General features: G+C 40.8%; 1 protein-coding gene across 1 annotated transcript; it reads right to left on the reverse strand.

Annotated features, from left to right (window-relative positions):
• Positions 1 to 2,996: 2,996 nt before the first annotated feature.
• Positions 2,997 to 13,472, reverse strand: LOC143110384 (myosin heavy chain, fast skeletal muscle-like). Its single transcript, XM_076273261.1, has 38 exons — positions 13,269 to 13,472; positions 13,018 to 13,161; positions 12,775 to 12,931; positions 12,645 to 12,672; positions 12,404 to 12,524; positions 12,223 to 12,315; positions 11,825 to 11,888; positions 11,641 to 11,739; positions 11,441 to 11,544; positions 11,221 to 11,359; positions 10,559 to 10,677; positions 10,249 to 10,398; positions 9,978 to 10,148; positions 9,588 to 9,888; positions 9,406 to 9,476; positions 9,233 to 9,320; positions 9,027 to 9,144; positions 8,799 to 8,922; positions 8,557 to 8,693; positions 8,162 to 8,417; positions 7,807 to 8,049; positions 7,538 to 7,714; positions 7,300 to 7,445; positions 7,105 to 7,195; positions 6,633 to 7,022; positions 6,291 to 6,536; positions 5,998 to 6,194; positions 5,707 to 5,890; positions 5,464 to 5,629; positions 5,246 to 5,370; positions 4,849 to 5,157; positions 4,488 to 4,691; positions 4,251 to 4,376; positions 3,983 to 4,153; positions 3,793 to 3,897; positions 3,616 to 3,711; positions 3,128 to 3,259; positions 2,997 to 3,033 (listed from the first exon to the last, which is right to left on the reverse strand). Exons 1-38 carry the CDS (start codon positions 13,470 to 13,472, stop codon positions 3,013 to 3,015), a joined length of 5,817 nt encoding a protein of 1,938 aa, XP_076129376.1. The 3' UTR covers positions 2,997 to 3,012.
• Positions 13,473 to 16,616: the final 3,144 nt, after the last annotated feature.

Raw genomic sequence — 16,616 nt, forward strand, 5'->3', positions numbered from 1 at the left:
GTTCAATCAGGTTGTACCGCGGCGCGCTGTACATGTAAGTCATTGGTATTTTGCGCTGAGCCCAGCGGCAAGCACAACAAAAATCTTTGAGACGTTACTTCAACCAAGAGCAACCTAGCGGCGAGTGCAGCGAATACCGTGTACAATGTGATAGCCCCTTAAGACATCTCCATACACGCACTCCTACAACTTTCCTGTGCTTGTGTGCACATTCTACAAAAGAATCATACTTTCCACAAGAAAGCTTAGAGTAAATTATGGGAGCCCAGTGTTTTCTTGAACTAATGTAGGCTGCTTCTCTCCCAATGTGAACCACACCTGACAAATAAATCAATCTTGTACAAATTATAGGAACCATGTGAGCAAATATATTGCCTATACTTTTAAGTAAACTGGCAAATGTATTGTCTGCATTTGTTAGAAACAGAGTTATATATGTAATACTTTACTTTTTAATTATGCTGGCATAAGTCTGTTTCTTTCCACACTTGCAACTGCCTGTACACTTTATGTGTGCCTCCTAATTTATTATTTCATTCTACTTTCTTTTTACTTTTAATCCTGCCTGCCTCCATTCTTTATCCTACAATGTTCAGTCACAGTGCTTTGAGTACATGATAAAGTCCTCTACAAATAAAATGCAATCAGAGTGCAGGTTTTGTACTGGGGTTTGAGGCCAGGTGGGGTGACTGCTTTCTCCTGTCGCTACATAATGCCAGAAGTGAAAGGGCTTGCTGTGATGCTAATGGAAGTGTGCTCAAAGTTTGAGCTGTATGAGGGACCCTTAGGTCAGGTTGACACCTGTATGAGGGCCCCCATGAAAAGGCGATGCATTAGTGAGGCACCCTGTGTCTGTGATTAACAGTGGATGGAAGGATGGAAGAGGGGCACCTGTTTGTGTGAAGTGCATGAGTGTGTTTCATGAAGTTTTACAAAATGCCAGCGCTATGGTTGAGTAGCCTATGTGCCCTGACTACCATACCAACATCCATTGAGGCAACAAATCTTACATAAATATATACATAAACAATATTATTATTACTATTTTTATAGTGTACATTTTTAATTTATGTTAAAGTTTTGCCACTTTGCCGCCCTTGCGCGTGCCGCGGTCAAAGTTCAATCAGGTTGTACCGCGGCACGCTGTAAAGTCATTGGTATTTTGCGCTGAGCCCAGCGGCAAGCACAACAAAAATCTTTGGGACGTTACCTCAACCAAGAGCAACCTAGCGGTGAGCGCAGCGCATACCGTGTACAATGTGATAGCCCCTTAAGACATCTCCATACATGCACTCCTACAAATAAGAGCAATTAAAACTGTACGGTCAAATTTGACCGCGAACAGTAAATTAAGGGGGGTAGCAACGAACAGTGTTTAAAGGTTAAAGCGTAGACGGGGGTGACCATGTTTGTGGGGGGCATTTGCCAGCTCACCATATAATAAGATTTTAGAGAGGCAAGTGTCATTCATTCGATGAACATGCCCAGCCCATCGGAGGTGGCGTTCATGGAGGATGGTGTACAGGTCATTGGAGCTGGTTCTCTCAAGTATGACAGAGTTATACCAGCAACCAGTTGGTCAGATTCAGGAGCTGTGAGGCTAGAAAGGTTAGATAGAGATAGAGATAGATAGATAGATAGATAGATAGATAGATACTTTATTGATCCTCAAGGGGAAATTCAAGGTTAAAAGTGTTTTCTGGAGTAATTTGAACCCAAACTAGTCGAACACCCCTGTGTCTTTGCAGATGGCTGTTGAGTCTCTAAACAATTTGTGGTGTCAGTTCATGCCTGATACCACTATGGGGCACTGTGGCTCTCAGTTGAGTTCTTTGATCTGTTGTCTGAAGATGGTGTTTTTTTTTTAATGGAAGGACACAGGAGAGGTGCCTGTATACTCCACCGTAGAGGGGAAAGCAAACAGAGCTTGGATGTTGGGCGGCAGGGAGCTGCAGTGACATTACTGGACCGTTGTCTTTGACAGGACGGGCCAGTGACAGTGGGGAGGTGTACTCACAGGTGTGCTGACTGACACCTACCTCATCATATTCATTGTGTGAAAGCTTGAACTCTATCTTATCCAGGGAATGGCAAGTGATTTCATCCTTGTAGTGTCTCATGAAACGAGGTACATTAGGGTATAGTTTCCCATGGGTGAATTTCTCCTAAAGACCATGTCCCAAAGTCTGTCCTAATTTGACCAAAGGTCATCAGTAGGTCAGACATTGAAGATCCTAAATTTCCCTTGTGATGAATAAAGTATCTATCTATCTATCTATCTATCTATCTATCTATCTATCTATTAATGTATCCATCCATCTAACATCTCAGGAGGCTTGTCCTTTCTGTGAACACTGAATCAACATAAAGTGAATTATCCATTAACCCAGCTAATTTTGGTCAATTTTGGTGCATACTTTGTGGTAACATGTGATTTGAGTCTTCCTACAATCACACTTTGTTCTGGGCTCTGTCCTCAGCTACTAAAACAGAATTATTTTAGATTAATAGATCTGGAAAACTTAAAAGAAACCAGCATTCCAGTTTGTGAATTTGTTTGTGCATTTGTAGAGTCTGCAGTTCTTTTCATGTCAAGGTTGTGACTAAAATGTACTGACACTCTTTGTTAATGTGTGTTTTAACACATTAACAAGTGTTGTAAAGTGTTTTTTTAAGTGTTCAATGCTAATTTGTGGGTGAGCTGCTTCTATGTTTTACGTAAGTTATTACTGTAAGCTTAGATAAACCCTCATGAAACAGACATAAAGAGCAGTTGCTATTGGGAACATCAAGGTTATCAAGGATATACACATCGTTCATTATTGGCAAACAAGTCTGTTTTAGCCAACATACCAGAATAATTCAGACCACAATTAATTCTGATTCTAATTAAAAACAATATACTCATGTTCTGAAGAGACTTTTTATGTTTATTATGTAGGAGTTACAGAATGGCCACAATAATCAGGATATTAATCCAAATGAGAGACTGGTCAGAAGATTTCACAGGATTTACTCTGCAGCCTCCTTGCCCTGAGAAAGAGAAATTAAGGAATGAAATGAAATTGAGTATGAACATATGATGGCTTATTATACAGTACATTGGCATATGGGAAATTAGATTTACCTTTCCAGAATCACGGCTCTTTGCTCTCATCTTGTTGACCTGGGATTCAGCAATGTCAGCACGCTCCTCAGCCTCCTCCAGCTCATGCTGAACCTTTCTGAACTTAGACAGGTGGGAGTTGGATTGCTCCTCCTAATAATGAGAAAATATGTTTGATTAGTATGAGAAAATATGTTTGATTAGTGCAGAGGCTTCTGTTTTGAATCAAACCAATCAATTTTTTGTGTCTATGAAGATCCATTTAGGGTCCAGATGATAGCAGTTCTTTTAAAACGTTTACTTTAAAAACACTGGACTGAAAGGACTAAAAGATACAAAATGTTTTGCTGTGCATCCTTCCTGTTGCATTCATTACAACTGATGATGGTGTTTGGATGAACTGAAAAGTTGTTAATCTTTTATTCTTTTAAGTCCAGTGTTTTTCATCATTTTTATTAAGACGAAAGGTAAGACATTTGACCGTATAGCCAACACAAGAAACAACTTACAGCTTCCTCAGCCTGTCTCTTGTAGGTTTTGACCTTCAGCTGCAGCTTGTCAACTAGGTCCTGTAGTCTGTTGACGTTTTTCTTGTCCTCCTCAGTCTACAGAAAGAAAAATAATCTGTCAATCATTGTCCTCCTCGAGATAAATGCTGTTCAATAGTGGTTAAAGAAACTTTGTACCTGGTAGGTGAGCTCCTTCACTCTCCTCTCGTATTTGCGGACTCCCTTGACAGCATCAACACCACGTCGTTGTTCATTCTCAACCTCACTTTCCAACTCACGAACCTTTACATAAGCAAGATTTTCATTTCACAATGTCTTCATTTTATTTATTACATTCTGAATATCTCACCCAAGTTTAGTCACTTACCCTGGACTCCAGTTTCTGGAGTTGTTTCTTGCCACCCTTCATGGCCAGATTCTCAGCCTCATCCAGGCGGTGCTGCAGATCCTTCACAGTGACCTCCAGGTTCTTCTTCATCCTCTCCAGATGAGAACTGGTGTCCTGCTCCTTCTTCAGCTCCTCCGCCATCATGGCAGCCTGAATAATGGGAAATTGTGTTTTAGATCATCCAAGCTACGTACAGTATTTAGCTCATAATATACAGTACTAAAGTTCAAAACAAAACATTGCTTACATCAGTGATGGCTTTCTTGGCCTTGTCCTCAGCATTTCTAGCCTCCTGGACGATGTCATCAACCTCACCTTGGATCTGAACCAAGTCAGCCTCAAGCTTCTTCTTGGTGTTAATCAGACTTGTGTTCTAACGTTCAGAAATAATTTCAAATATGTTATATGGCGAAAAATATTATGAAAGAACTGCGGGTATGATTGAAAAAATGTTTTTTTTTTGGTGAGAAAAATATATCCCCACCTGAGAGTGCAGGAGGCCAACACGCTCACTGGCATCAACCAGCTCCTGTTCAGCCACTTTGCGGCCTCTCTCTGTCTGCTCCAGAGCAACTCTGAGCTCCTCAATCTCAGCCACCATCAGGCCATTCCTGCGCTCCACCATGGCAACCTGCTCCTTCATGTCTTCTTGTCCTCTGACAGCATCATCAAGGTGCAGTTGGGCATCCTAATAAAAAACATGGAATGACAAAAGATGTGCCATACTACCAAGAGAGAGTTCGGACAAAATTATATAATATTGATTTATGGACTTTCTTGAACTATTAACTAAATAGTAATTATGGTAAGATAGGGTCCTTGTTCTATTTTATTACATAACTGACCTTGAGTTGACCCTGCACATTTCTCAGTTGTTTCTGAGACTCGGCAGCCTGGCGGTTAGCATGGCTCAACTGAATCTCCATCTCATTGAGGTCTCCCTCCATCTTCTTCTTGATTCTCAGGGCATCATTTCTGCTCCTGACCTCAGAGTCCAGAGTGCTCTGCATGGAATCGGCTATCCTCTGGGCATTCCTCTTGATCTGCTCCATCTCCTCATCCTTCTCTGCAAGCTTCCTGTCAACCTCACCCTTGATCTGGTTGAGTTCAAGTTGGACACGAAGAATCTTGGACTCCTCATGCTCAAGAGTTCCCTAAACAAGAAAATGAAGAATTTTAAAATATATAAAACATCATCATTTCCGTTACTCACTGTGTAGGAAAGCCTGTCTGAATTTCTACCTCAGCCTCCTCCAGGGCGGTTTGGATCTCGGACTTCTCAGTCTCAACAGTCTTCTTGGCCTTCTCAAGCTCATGGATGCTCTTTCCAGTCTCACCAAGCTGCTCAGTCAGGTCAGAAATCTCCTCTGCAAATATGCGGTTATATTAGAGTAAACATATTTGCTGAAAGTTTGAAAATATTTTTTGAGTGGGATATGCGTTGGGCTATTTTGACTCACGTTGCAAATTCTTGTTCTCCCTCTTCAGGGTCTCAAGGTGGTCAAGAGACTCCTCATAGGAGTTCTTCATCTTGAACAGCTCAGTGCTGAGAGAACGAGCCTCTTTCTGAGCACCCTCCAACTCTGCCTGACCCTCCTCGTACTTCTGCTTCCATTCTGCCAGGACCTTTTAGAAACAGTTGTTGTGAGTCTTATACTTATTCACCTACATTCCACACATGAATGATGTTTTGGAGGTGTTACCTTGTCAAAGTTTCTTTGCTTCTTGTCAAGGTTGGCAGCTAGACCATTGGCTCTCTCCACATCAATCATGAGGTCCTCAACCTCACCCTGGAGTCTCTGCTTGGTCTTATCTAGAGAGGCACATTTTGAGTTGGTTGCCTCGATTTGCTCCTCAGCCTCCTGGAGACGCTGGGCAAGCTTTTTTCTGAAGGAAAAAGCATCAGATTTAAGACAGAAAACATGATGATTTTTTAGAATGTTTTAGTGAACAAAATATATCCAAAACTGTGTTTTTGCATCTTTAGCACTTACTTGGACTCCTCAAGCTCCTCAGTGCGCTGGATGGCATCAGTTTCGTACTTGGTCCTCCACTGAGCAACCTCGCTGTTGGCCTTGGACATGCCACGTTGAAGCTCAGCCTTTGCTTCCTGCTCCTCCTCAAACTGCTCCCTAAGAAGGTCGCAGTCGTGGCGAGCTGACTGAACAGCATGAGCCAGGGCATTCTTGGCCTGTTTGTTTTAACAAGTAAGGGTGTTTATGAAAGCATTTCCCCAAATGTGATTGATGTAATCCAATTTCTTTATGTCATGCATAGGCAACAGTACCTTGACTTCCTCTTCATTCAGTCTCTTCAGCTCCTCAACTTGCTGAGTGAAGGCCTGCTTGCTTCTGGTCAGCTGAGACACAAGAGCATCTTTCTCCTCAACCTGGCGGCCAAGCTCACCATTTTCAGTCTGAAGTCTTGCTCTCTGAGCACTGAGGTCATTGACCTGACGGGCACCCTCATCACTCTTGGCCTTGATTTCACTGAGTTGGTCTTCAAGGGTGCGGCACATCTTCTCCAGATTGGTCTATTTATGATAATGTCCATTAGTAGCAAAAAGTTAATGAAATGATTGTAGGTTGATTTGTTTACAAGATAGCATGAGGGTAAACATCTCACTAACCTTAGATTTAGCAACAGCCTCCATATTGCTAGAGAGATCATCAATCTCCATCTTGTATTCACTCTTCTCCTTCTCAAGCTTCTGCTTGACACGTTGGAGGTTGTCAATCTGCTCTCCCAGCTCAGCCACGCTGTCGGCCTGCTTCTTGCGGAGAGCTGCAGCAGTGGCTTCATGCTGCAGGGTGGACTCTTCAAGGTCACGACGCAGCTTCTGGAACTCAGCCTCACGCTTCTTGTTCATCTCAATTTGAGCAGCAGTGGCACCACCAGCTTCCTCAAGCCTCTCACTGATCTCCTCAAGTTCTCTGGAGAGATCAGCTCTCTGCTTCTCAACCTTGGCACGAGCTGCACGCTCAGACTCAATCTCTTCCTCCAGTTCCTCAATGCGGGCCTATTGAAAAAAAAATATTATGGTAGTAAGACAGAAAACTGCAAAAACGCTCAGAGTTTGAGTTGGTGGAGAATAATTAAACCTGAAGCTCCTTGATCTTCTTCTGCAGCTGAGCACCAAGTGATTGTTCATCTTCAATCTTACTAAGAAGTTGACTTGTTTCAAAGTCCTTCCTGATTAAAAAAAAAGATTAAAAAAAAGGAAGAATCATTTCTAAAGTTGGCTGCATACATGGAAATTGAACAGTGATATTTTGTTTTATAAATAATGCCTTTACTTCTTTATCTTCTCTTCAGACTGCTGCTTGTCATTCTCAAGATCCATGATGGTCTCCTGGGCCAGCTTCAGGTCACCCTCAAGCTTTCTCTTGGTTCTCTCAAGGTCCATACGGAGCTTCTTTTCTTGCTCCAGGGAACCCTCAAGCTGCCAATTTGAAGTGTGAGGTGAGTACCGTTATGTTGTAAATGGTCAAATTTCAGTGTGAGAAGTTGACAAATGTTGATTTTTGTACTTACATCATCCACTTGCTGTTCAAGCTTAGTCTTGGATTTGGTCAGAGTGTTGACTTTGTCTTCCTCTGCTTGAAGATCATCAAGAGTCTGCTGGTGGGCCTCTTGGAGGGCTTTCTTCTCCTTTGTCAGCTTAGCAATGGACTCATCCTGAGAGGCCATCTCTTCAGTTAGGTTCTTGACCTGCACATAGAAAGTTTTATATTAGTGAACAGTGTAGATAAGATACTATATTTCTGACAGACTACATTGATCGGCCCTTTATAAATCCAAACCTTGTTCTCGGTGGCATGTTTCTCCTTCTCCACTTTGGCCAAGGTCAGCTCCAGATCATCAATGTCCTTCTTGAGCTCAGAGCACTCATCCTCCAGCTTCCTCTTCTTGGCAGTCAGCTCAGCATTGATTTCCTCTTCATCCTCCAGTCTCTCAGTTGTCTCTTTGAGCTTGGCCTCGAGCTGGATCTTAGATTTGATAAGACCCTCACACCTCTCCTCAGCATCATTGAGACCCTCATTTCCCTATTGTAAATACAAGATGAGAGCATGACAATAGATAATTTGAATTGAAAACACAATGCTGAGACTGGGTAGTTGTATGATTATGAATATTGAAATGGTACACTACACTTACAGATGCCACTTGCAACGCCAGGTCATTCCTCTCTTGCACCAGAGCCACCATTTTCTCCTCTAGCTCCTTCTTCCTGGCTGTTGCCTTTGCACACTCCTCTTTGAGTTTCCCAAAGTTCTCCTTCATGTCAGCCAGCTCCTTCTCAGTTTCAGCACTCTTCAGCAGAGGCTTGATCTTGTAGTAAACCTTCATCCAAGGCCAGTGCTTGACATTCATGAATGAACGTATATTGTACTGGATGGTGTAGACAGACTCCCTACACAACAAGGGTGGTGAAATGTATCCTTAATTATAGGTTGTAGAATTATAAGTACATGAATCGTGTAGAAAGTACGGATATCAAAATCGTATAGCAGTCTTTCAGACTTCTGAGTTCTTTTGATATTCAAATTTACCTCCTTTCCATCATCTTTGAAAACTCCCTCCTCATCAGGTATGCACGGCAGAGAGCCTGAGTCATTGTGACCAGGGCAACCAGTTTCTCATCTCGCATCTCCTCAAGATCACCCAGCAGACCAGCTTTGAAGAACACCTGAGGGATGAATGAAATTATAAGCACCTATTTGACACAGAAAAAGGCTGTGCTCTAGTTTGTACTCATGAGATACAGATAATAGATTGCATGAAACCTATCTACCTTTGTGTGTCCAAACATGTATTGTGTGTGGTCAACATCAATGGATCCCAAGAGCTTCTCAGCAGCCTTCTTGTTATCAATGAACTGGCCGTCAGGGATGACACTGGCATTTAGCACTTTGTATCTGGACGGAATAAATACCGGTAAATGTTCATATAAAGCATTACCTTTTCCTCTCTAAATGCAGTATGGAATATGTGTAATACTTCATTGGCTTTCTAAGTTCACCTCTGCTTGAAGTCACCATAGAGGATTCTGCTTGGGAAACCCTTTCTGCAGATTCTGATACCCTCCAGCACACCATTGCACCTGAGCTGGTGGATGACCAGGAAGTTCTGCATATAACCTGTCAAATACATGTCATGAGATCTTCTATTCTCAGTGTAATGCATGAACAATGCACACATCTTTATTGACTACCAAGCGCCCTTTACCTGGTTTCTTAATTTCATTTGGAATCAGACAGCGCACAAAGTGAGGATGGGTGCTCCTCAAGTTGGTCATCAGTTTGCCCAAGTTCTCCTGTTGAGATAAGAATGCAATCAAAACATCCTCTCACCTTTCTTTTAGATGATTGATTTGTTTGTTATTGGTTTAATATGCATACCCTGAACTGTGATGACACAGTCTGCATGGAGCCACCCTTCTTCTTCTTCTTACCACCACCACCACCAGTCTCTGTAGACATACACATTATTTAATAATTGAGGTATGAATAATGCACATATATACATATAAATATATCATATTTTTGCATTAGCTTGTATACTTGTATAGTTTTTTTGTTACCCTCAACAACAGGTGGGTACAAGACAGGCAGGAGTTTTACTCCTGACTTCTGGTACAGCTGCACAACAGAATCGTTCAGTGGATCCTTGTTCTTGTCCAGCCAGCCAGTAACATTGTAGTCCACAGTGCCGGCATAGTGCACCAGGGAGAAGTGGGCCTCAGCTTTGCCCTTGGCTGGCTTGGGCTTCTCAAAAGCCTTATTTTTGCCAAGATGCTGGTCATACAGCTTGTTCTTGAAAGTGGTGTCAGAGGCCTTGGGGAACATGCACTCCTCTTCAAGGATGGCAAAGATTCCCATAGGCTGTTGGAAAAATGAGCTTAGTTTTAAAAGTGGATATTATAAAACAATACAAATCTAGCACTTGGATCATTGGACTGATTAAAACTGACCTTCTCAATGAGCTCAATGCAAGCGGCTAAGTCCATGCCGAAGTCAATGAACTCCCATACAATGCCCTCTTTCTTGTATTCCTCTTGCTCCAGAACGAACATGGTGTGGTTGAAGAACTGTTGCAGTTTCTCATTGGTGAAGTTGATGCATAGCTGTTCCATGCTGTTGTACTGTGATTAAAAAATAGTTTGTAATATGAATGTCCCTTACTGAAATTATACAACTTTGTGGTGTGAGTGAACAATATGAAAGATGGTAACTTATGCTTACATCAAAAATCTCAAAGCCAGCAATATCCAGCACACCGATGTAGAACTGCCTTGGCTGTTTAGTGTCCAACATCTGGTTTATACGGATGACCATCCACAAGAACATCCTCTCATAGATGGACTTGGACAAGGCCGACACTGAGTTATTGACCTGAAACAGAATATTCAAGCAGTGGTCATCCTATGCTCAGACCAAAAAATAAAAATGTTTATAAGATAAAAATGTCATTTTACTACTAGTAATTCTGTCCAAATGCTGCTAAGTGGTTTGTGATTCCTTTAAGTGAACTATTTAGTGACTAAAATAATACCTGTGGCACAGTCTGACCCTTGGTGACATACTCATTTCCGACTTTCACTCTTGGGTAGCACAAAGCCTTCAGCATGTCAGCGGAGTTCAGGCCCAAGAGGTAAGCGACTTTGTCAGCATCTAAAAATAGTGCAACAGTGAAGCATTTTGGTGATTTGAATCTCATATCCCTAAATCAAAATGTTTGTCCAACATAGTGTTAGGTTAAAGGCTATATGTCTCACAAAAACATAAAGGTATCTGAGTGACCATTGTTTTGGAAATGTTTGTCTTTAAATTAAGATAGATACTTTCTTAATCCAGAGGGAAATTTAGAATATGAGAATACATATGTTGATAAATAACATGGTGTGCACAGTGTGGGATTGTTAACGTTACTGCTTGACAATCAGTCATCCCGGGTTCACTTTCCGAATCTGCCAGTGCCAGTCCGTTTTTGTCATTTTTGATAAAAGTGTTTACAATATATCTGTCATATTTTACTTTAATTTATAAAATTGCGGCTCCGCTGCCCATCAGGGTTCTGTTCTCCCTGTCGGGACTTATTTTCCGATAATTCGCGGTGGACAATACATTATCCCTTACATAATACAATTACCTCAATAAATAAGCGTACCTTGTAGTTATTACTAGAACTGACTGATTCAGTAGAGTGTAATGTACCCTCAGTGCCATCAGGCTCAGCCTGCTCCTCGCGCTGCTTCTGCTTGAATTTCATGTTGCCATGATGGAGCACAGCACCAGTCAACTTGTAAATGGTGACTTTCTCCTCTGCGCTAAAACCCAGGATGTCAATGGCATCCTAGAATGATAAATTATTTGATTATTTTAAATCTATCTTTAAGAAATTGAAGAGAGGAAAACTTATTATTGGAAGACTTACATCTGTGGCATCCAACTCCTCTTTGTCATCAATGCTCGCCACAGTGATCTGACCCTGACTGCACATTGGGAAGTCATAGGGGTTGCTTGTGATGAGAGACATTTCTGTCGGGATTAAACCATGATTTTTTCAAATTCACACAGAAAATACAGAATTACATTTATTGTTTTTTGAACATTTCGTGAAAATAGTAACCATACCTATAATTTCAGGCTTGTGGTTGGTCATCATCTGGAAGAAGATGTGGTAGCCTCTCTCATCAGGAAGCTGGAATGTCACTCTAGACTTCTCCAGCAGGTCTTTTTACGCAGGGAAGGATGTATTTTAACTTGTATACATTTAAGGCAATAAAATAACATTTCTATTTGGAACAATTATACTTACAAGTCTCAATATCAGCACTAGCCAGTTTTCCAGTTGTGGCAAAGTGAATTCTGATGAATTTTCCCTGTTTGAGATTACATTTTGATATAACATGTATTCATTTAACTCATGCTTTTCACCAAAGCAGGTTACACATGAGGAAATATTCAAGTATTCAATAAATATTATAATATTCAGTAATAGACCTAAGAGTAACAATACTGCCTTAATTAATTCAAAAAGCAAAATATGATAGTGTAGAGGTTTAAGTAGACATTGGAGGATGTTTTGAAAAAGAAATACTAATAGAAATAAAAGAAAGTGCTAGATAAGTTTGAGTTAAAAGAATAACCCTAAGAAGTTGATTCTATCTAAAAACAAAACAACATGTAAGAGATTAGATGAGAAACTAAACTTACGAAACGTGAAGAGTTGTCATTCCTCACAGTCTTGGCATTACCATAAGCCTCCAGCAGTGGGTTTGCAGCAATAATCTGGTCTTCAAGGGAGCCCTGCAAGTCAATAGATATATTGTTACTGAAGTTAATGTCTGTGTTGCCATGTGATAATTAGCCTATAAATATGCAAGGGGTCCTGTACCTTAATTTTTCCACTGCTGCCGGCTGGTGCCTCTGATGACTTCTTACCAGCCACTGCAATTGTTGCAAAGTACTGGATGACACGCTTGGTGTTTACAGTCTTGCCAGCACCAGATTCTCCGCTGTGTTAAACAGAAGATATCACAATTACAAAGCGTACCAGAAGAGTATACAGAAGATAAAGTAAAGGTTTCGCCTTTTAATAATGTAAAAAGTGGGAAAAGGGATGCATGGACACTTACGTGATCAGGACAGACTGATTCTCTCTGTCTGTGGAGCAAAATAGAGATTGACAATGAGTGGTTCATTTTACATAAATGAATCAAATATATAATGTATTATTCAGTGATGGATTTAAAATTGAAAGTATACCTTGGAGCATGAACTGAAATGCGTTGTCAGAGACAGAGAAGATGTGGGGCGGGGCCTCCACACGCTTCTTGCCTCTGTAGGCATCCACCACTTCTTGGTCGTATACTGGGAGCCACTTGTAGGGGTTCACAGTGACACAGAAAAGTCCAGAGTAGGTCTAGAATGAGAAAATAAAGAAGATTGGTTGTTCAGCTTTTCAAATTCACTTTATTTTCTGAATTTGTTTAAAAGTATAATGCTTACATAGATCATCCATGCTGCATAACGCTCTTTGAGGTTATACAGGACAGAGGCTTCATTGAGGTGGGTCATCATGGCCATGTCCTCAATTTTGTCGTATTTGGGAGGATTCAAGGGGAAGACTTCATCCTCCTTCACTGTCTTTTCCTAAAACCAATGTAGAAAACAGCTTTACCAAACAGATGTATTCAAGAAACTTTCTGTGAAAATGTCATTTTAACATCAGAACAATTTCAACAGCCTTGCTAAAGTACCTCCTTGGTTTCAAGCGTTTCCACAACGACTTTGCCGCCTTCCTTCTTTTTAATTGTACCCTTGACGTACAACTCCTCTTTATCAACCACAAAGCAAGCAGTCTTTGCATCAAAGGGCCTGGATTGGGCCTCCATTCTCTCCTTCTCAGGCTTACGGAGGTATATGGCAGCTTTGCCATACGTGGCCATATCACTGTCCCCCATGGTCGCTGGTTACTGCATTAATCATAAACATGAAGAGCAAACAGTTTCAACATAAAATGCTTTGCACAATTAGACATGTACAGGCTCGGTACTGTAAATAAAGTGGTTGACAGTCTGAAATGCTTCGATAAATTCTATGTCTTCTCCCTTAAAACGCAATCATTTTTTTAACCTTATCTGGGTACCTTACCTTACACCCCCCACAACCCCCCCACCCCCCAACATTGCACTATGCCTACTACAGAGGGCACTGTTCCCACCTATTTTGGCCTACCATCAAATGCTTGACCTCTTTAGAAAGCTAAGACCCTGTAGTTGCTTAGGAAACAACCAGAATAAGTGTATTAAATACTGCCACAGAGTAATAGATGCTAGAATATAGTTTTTCTTTCTGCCTAATAACAACCATTTCTGAACTGACCGCATTTCAGCACTCAAGGTGAATATCAAGGCCCAATATGCTACATGTACTTATTGCTTAGGATATACACTGAAACTAGAACTTTGGGAAGCACCAAAGGCAGAGGAGGGGGAGGAGGGAATTTTCGACTAAATTTAATTGAGACATAGTAAGATCTGACAATGTAAAGCACTATACAGAATGTACATGAAAAAGGATTCCCAAGAGTCCAAACTTTCAAATGGTGTATAATATTACTATGCTACATAGCAATATGGTGCATACAATTGAATTGATTTAGAATGTTGGAGGGAGATGGGGGAGGGGGCTAGGGGTGCCATAAAAGGCCACCCGTCTCTTAACAGGTTCATGCAATAGCCAAGCCAATAGCCAAAAATAATGCAATTATAATACTAACTAGATGTTACTTCCAACATGGGAGGTCAACATATTTGGACTTTTGTCGCCATTTTGGATTTTTGGTATTACATTTGCAGTTACAACTGCTCACGACTTGGTGGAAGGCTCTGGTGTTAAGCAGTAGTGTCTACTGAAGTGCCTGATATGCAGTTACACCACTGCAACCCTTACATTTACATAGAAATGGATGGGTGAAATAAAGGTTGCATCTATACAAATAAGACCTTGAACGGAGCTACAACTGTGCCATAGCAATAGTCTATAAATGCCCCCCGAAAGATCTACTTTACTAGAAAGTAAGTAGTCTGTTTTAATCATTTAGCTGTTCAGATAAATCAGATAAATTGTAAATCAGATGTACCTTACCTTCTCCTCCCAAATGAAGATGAAATTTCCAGTTGTTATGAGTATCTGAAAAAGAATAATAATAATAAAAAAACGCACAAAGACAAGTATTTTAGTATATCAATTAACGTAATATAGTAACCGTAAGTGTATTAATTGCTTTAGCGATGAAGAGACATGACACATTCTCTAATAGGAGCCACCTCCTCTCTGTGTCTGTGTCTGTGGAAGACTTACTGTGCACTGGATCCCCCCTGCCTCTGCTGCGGCCCTCCCTCCCAGCAGGTGCTTTTATTGACCCTTTTCTGTCAACTAAGCAGAGCTCTATAAGGCAAGATGTGTTTGATTGATGTGCTTGGAAACATTTGACACCTGGAGATGCTCATTATGATAAAAATCTGTGGTTATTTTTACAGTAACTGAACAGAAAAAAATGGAATAAAAAGTTAATGGAAGTCGCAATGATGATGTTATGAATGTTTTATCCACAGAATAGTTCAGTTGGCATATACTTTGATGTCAGTGTTCTACAAATGCAACTGTTATCATATATCACACAATGTCTGCCCCATACGTTTGTTTGACTATGCATTTGTGCTTCAAGTTCTTGTTTTCTTTCTTGTTTGTATTTAAATGTATCTGGCAGCTTTGTGTGAGTTTTCAATAGTGTGTAAATCACTTTACTAAATTTAGTTTCCCCACTGATTTGTAGGCTCCCTGAAATAAATTGCATATAATTAATATATCCATCAAAAATTAATCTGTGGCATTCTATATATGCCCACAACACATACGTAGCATCTATCACTAGTTTTGGCAGTGATTTAAATAGCAACTTTTATGGCAATATTCCAAAAGTGAAGAGCACAGCAGTTTTATTACTGGTGTTGGGTGACAGATTTTTTCTAAGCTCCATATGCCTGGACACACTGCACTACCAAAAGATTAACAATTAAGAAATTAAAGCTTAAAATTAGGTATCACAAATAATAAGAAAGAAGCCTCAACCAGCTGCCAGCACCATGCTGTCATATTTATTATTAGACTGTATTATATTGTGTTCAGTTTGAAGGCGATTGTATCTTTGCAAAACATTAGGCAATCTAACCAAGTCTTATTTATCTTATATTGACTGATTTTAAAAAAGTCTTCATCAAGTCAAATTTGCTCAACAGTTTGTGAGGTGGTTCCCGTTCTTCCTGTTCCAGAGGATGAGCATATTTTGGCCGTCTCTGCCCACTGAAAAGCTTCTAGCGACTGACAACAAATCTGGCGACTTTTTTTCTCTTCATGTTATCCCGATTCCCTCGGTTTGCCCAGGCTGACTGCAGCAGCACAAAGCGTAAGAAAAAACTTCTCGCAATGATGGCAAACGTTATTGACACGTCAGAAAGTCTCTCTCTCACCCTCTCTCTCATGCCTGTTTCGTTAGTGAGTTATCGCGAATTCGCCCAAAGCGTTGTCCCATGATTATAAAAAATAGGCTAAAGACTGGCTTATGTCGTATCAGACCGTTTTATTACAAGGAAGTGTTGGAATTAGATGTTCTATACAGTAGATCTAACAGCTCAATGGAAGGTGGGTGAGATTACAACCAGAGACGAGACAAGAGCAATGACATGATGGCAGGAAAACAGGGACACGCTTGCCAGCATCGTTCAACAAGATCATTGAACAAAGGAAAGTACAACTTCATTCACAAGCAAAGCAGATAGTTCTAAATCGATCATAGGCTAGGCCTAGCCTACTGTTAGAAAATGTTAGAAAACCCTATAGCATTCGTTTAGGCTATGTGGCTCCAATGTTGTCAATGCAGGACTGTCGGCTGAGTAAAAAAAGAGAGACATTTAAGCCCATTATGTAGCTTAACTAGATGTACAAAATATGACCGCCGACCAGTCCAGGGGGGTATTCCAAGTACGTGGTTTAGTGATAAACCTGGGTAACTTAACTCAGAGTAAGTGGTAAACCTCCTACAA

The sequence above is a fragment of the Alosa pseudoharengus genome, unplaced genomic scaffold (genome assembly GCF_046254945.1).
Source record: "Alosa pseudoharengus isolate Yale_2024_CS ecotype anadromous, Long Island Sound unplaced genomic scaffold, YU_APseudo_1.1 YU_APseudo_1.1_scf_7, whole genome shotgun sequence".
Lineage (NCBI taxonomy): Eukaryota > Metazoa > Chordata > Actinopteri > Clupeiformes > Clupeidae > Alosa > Alosa pseudoharengus.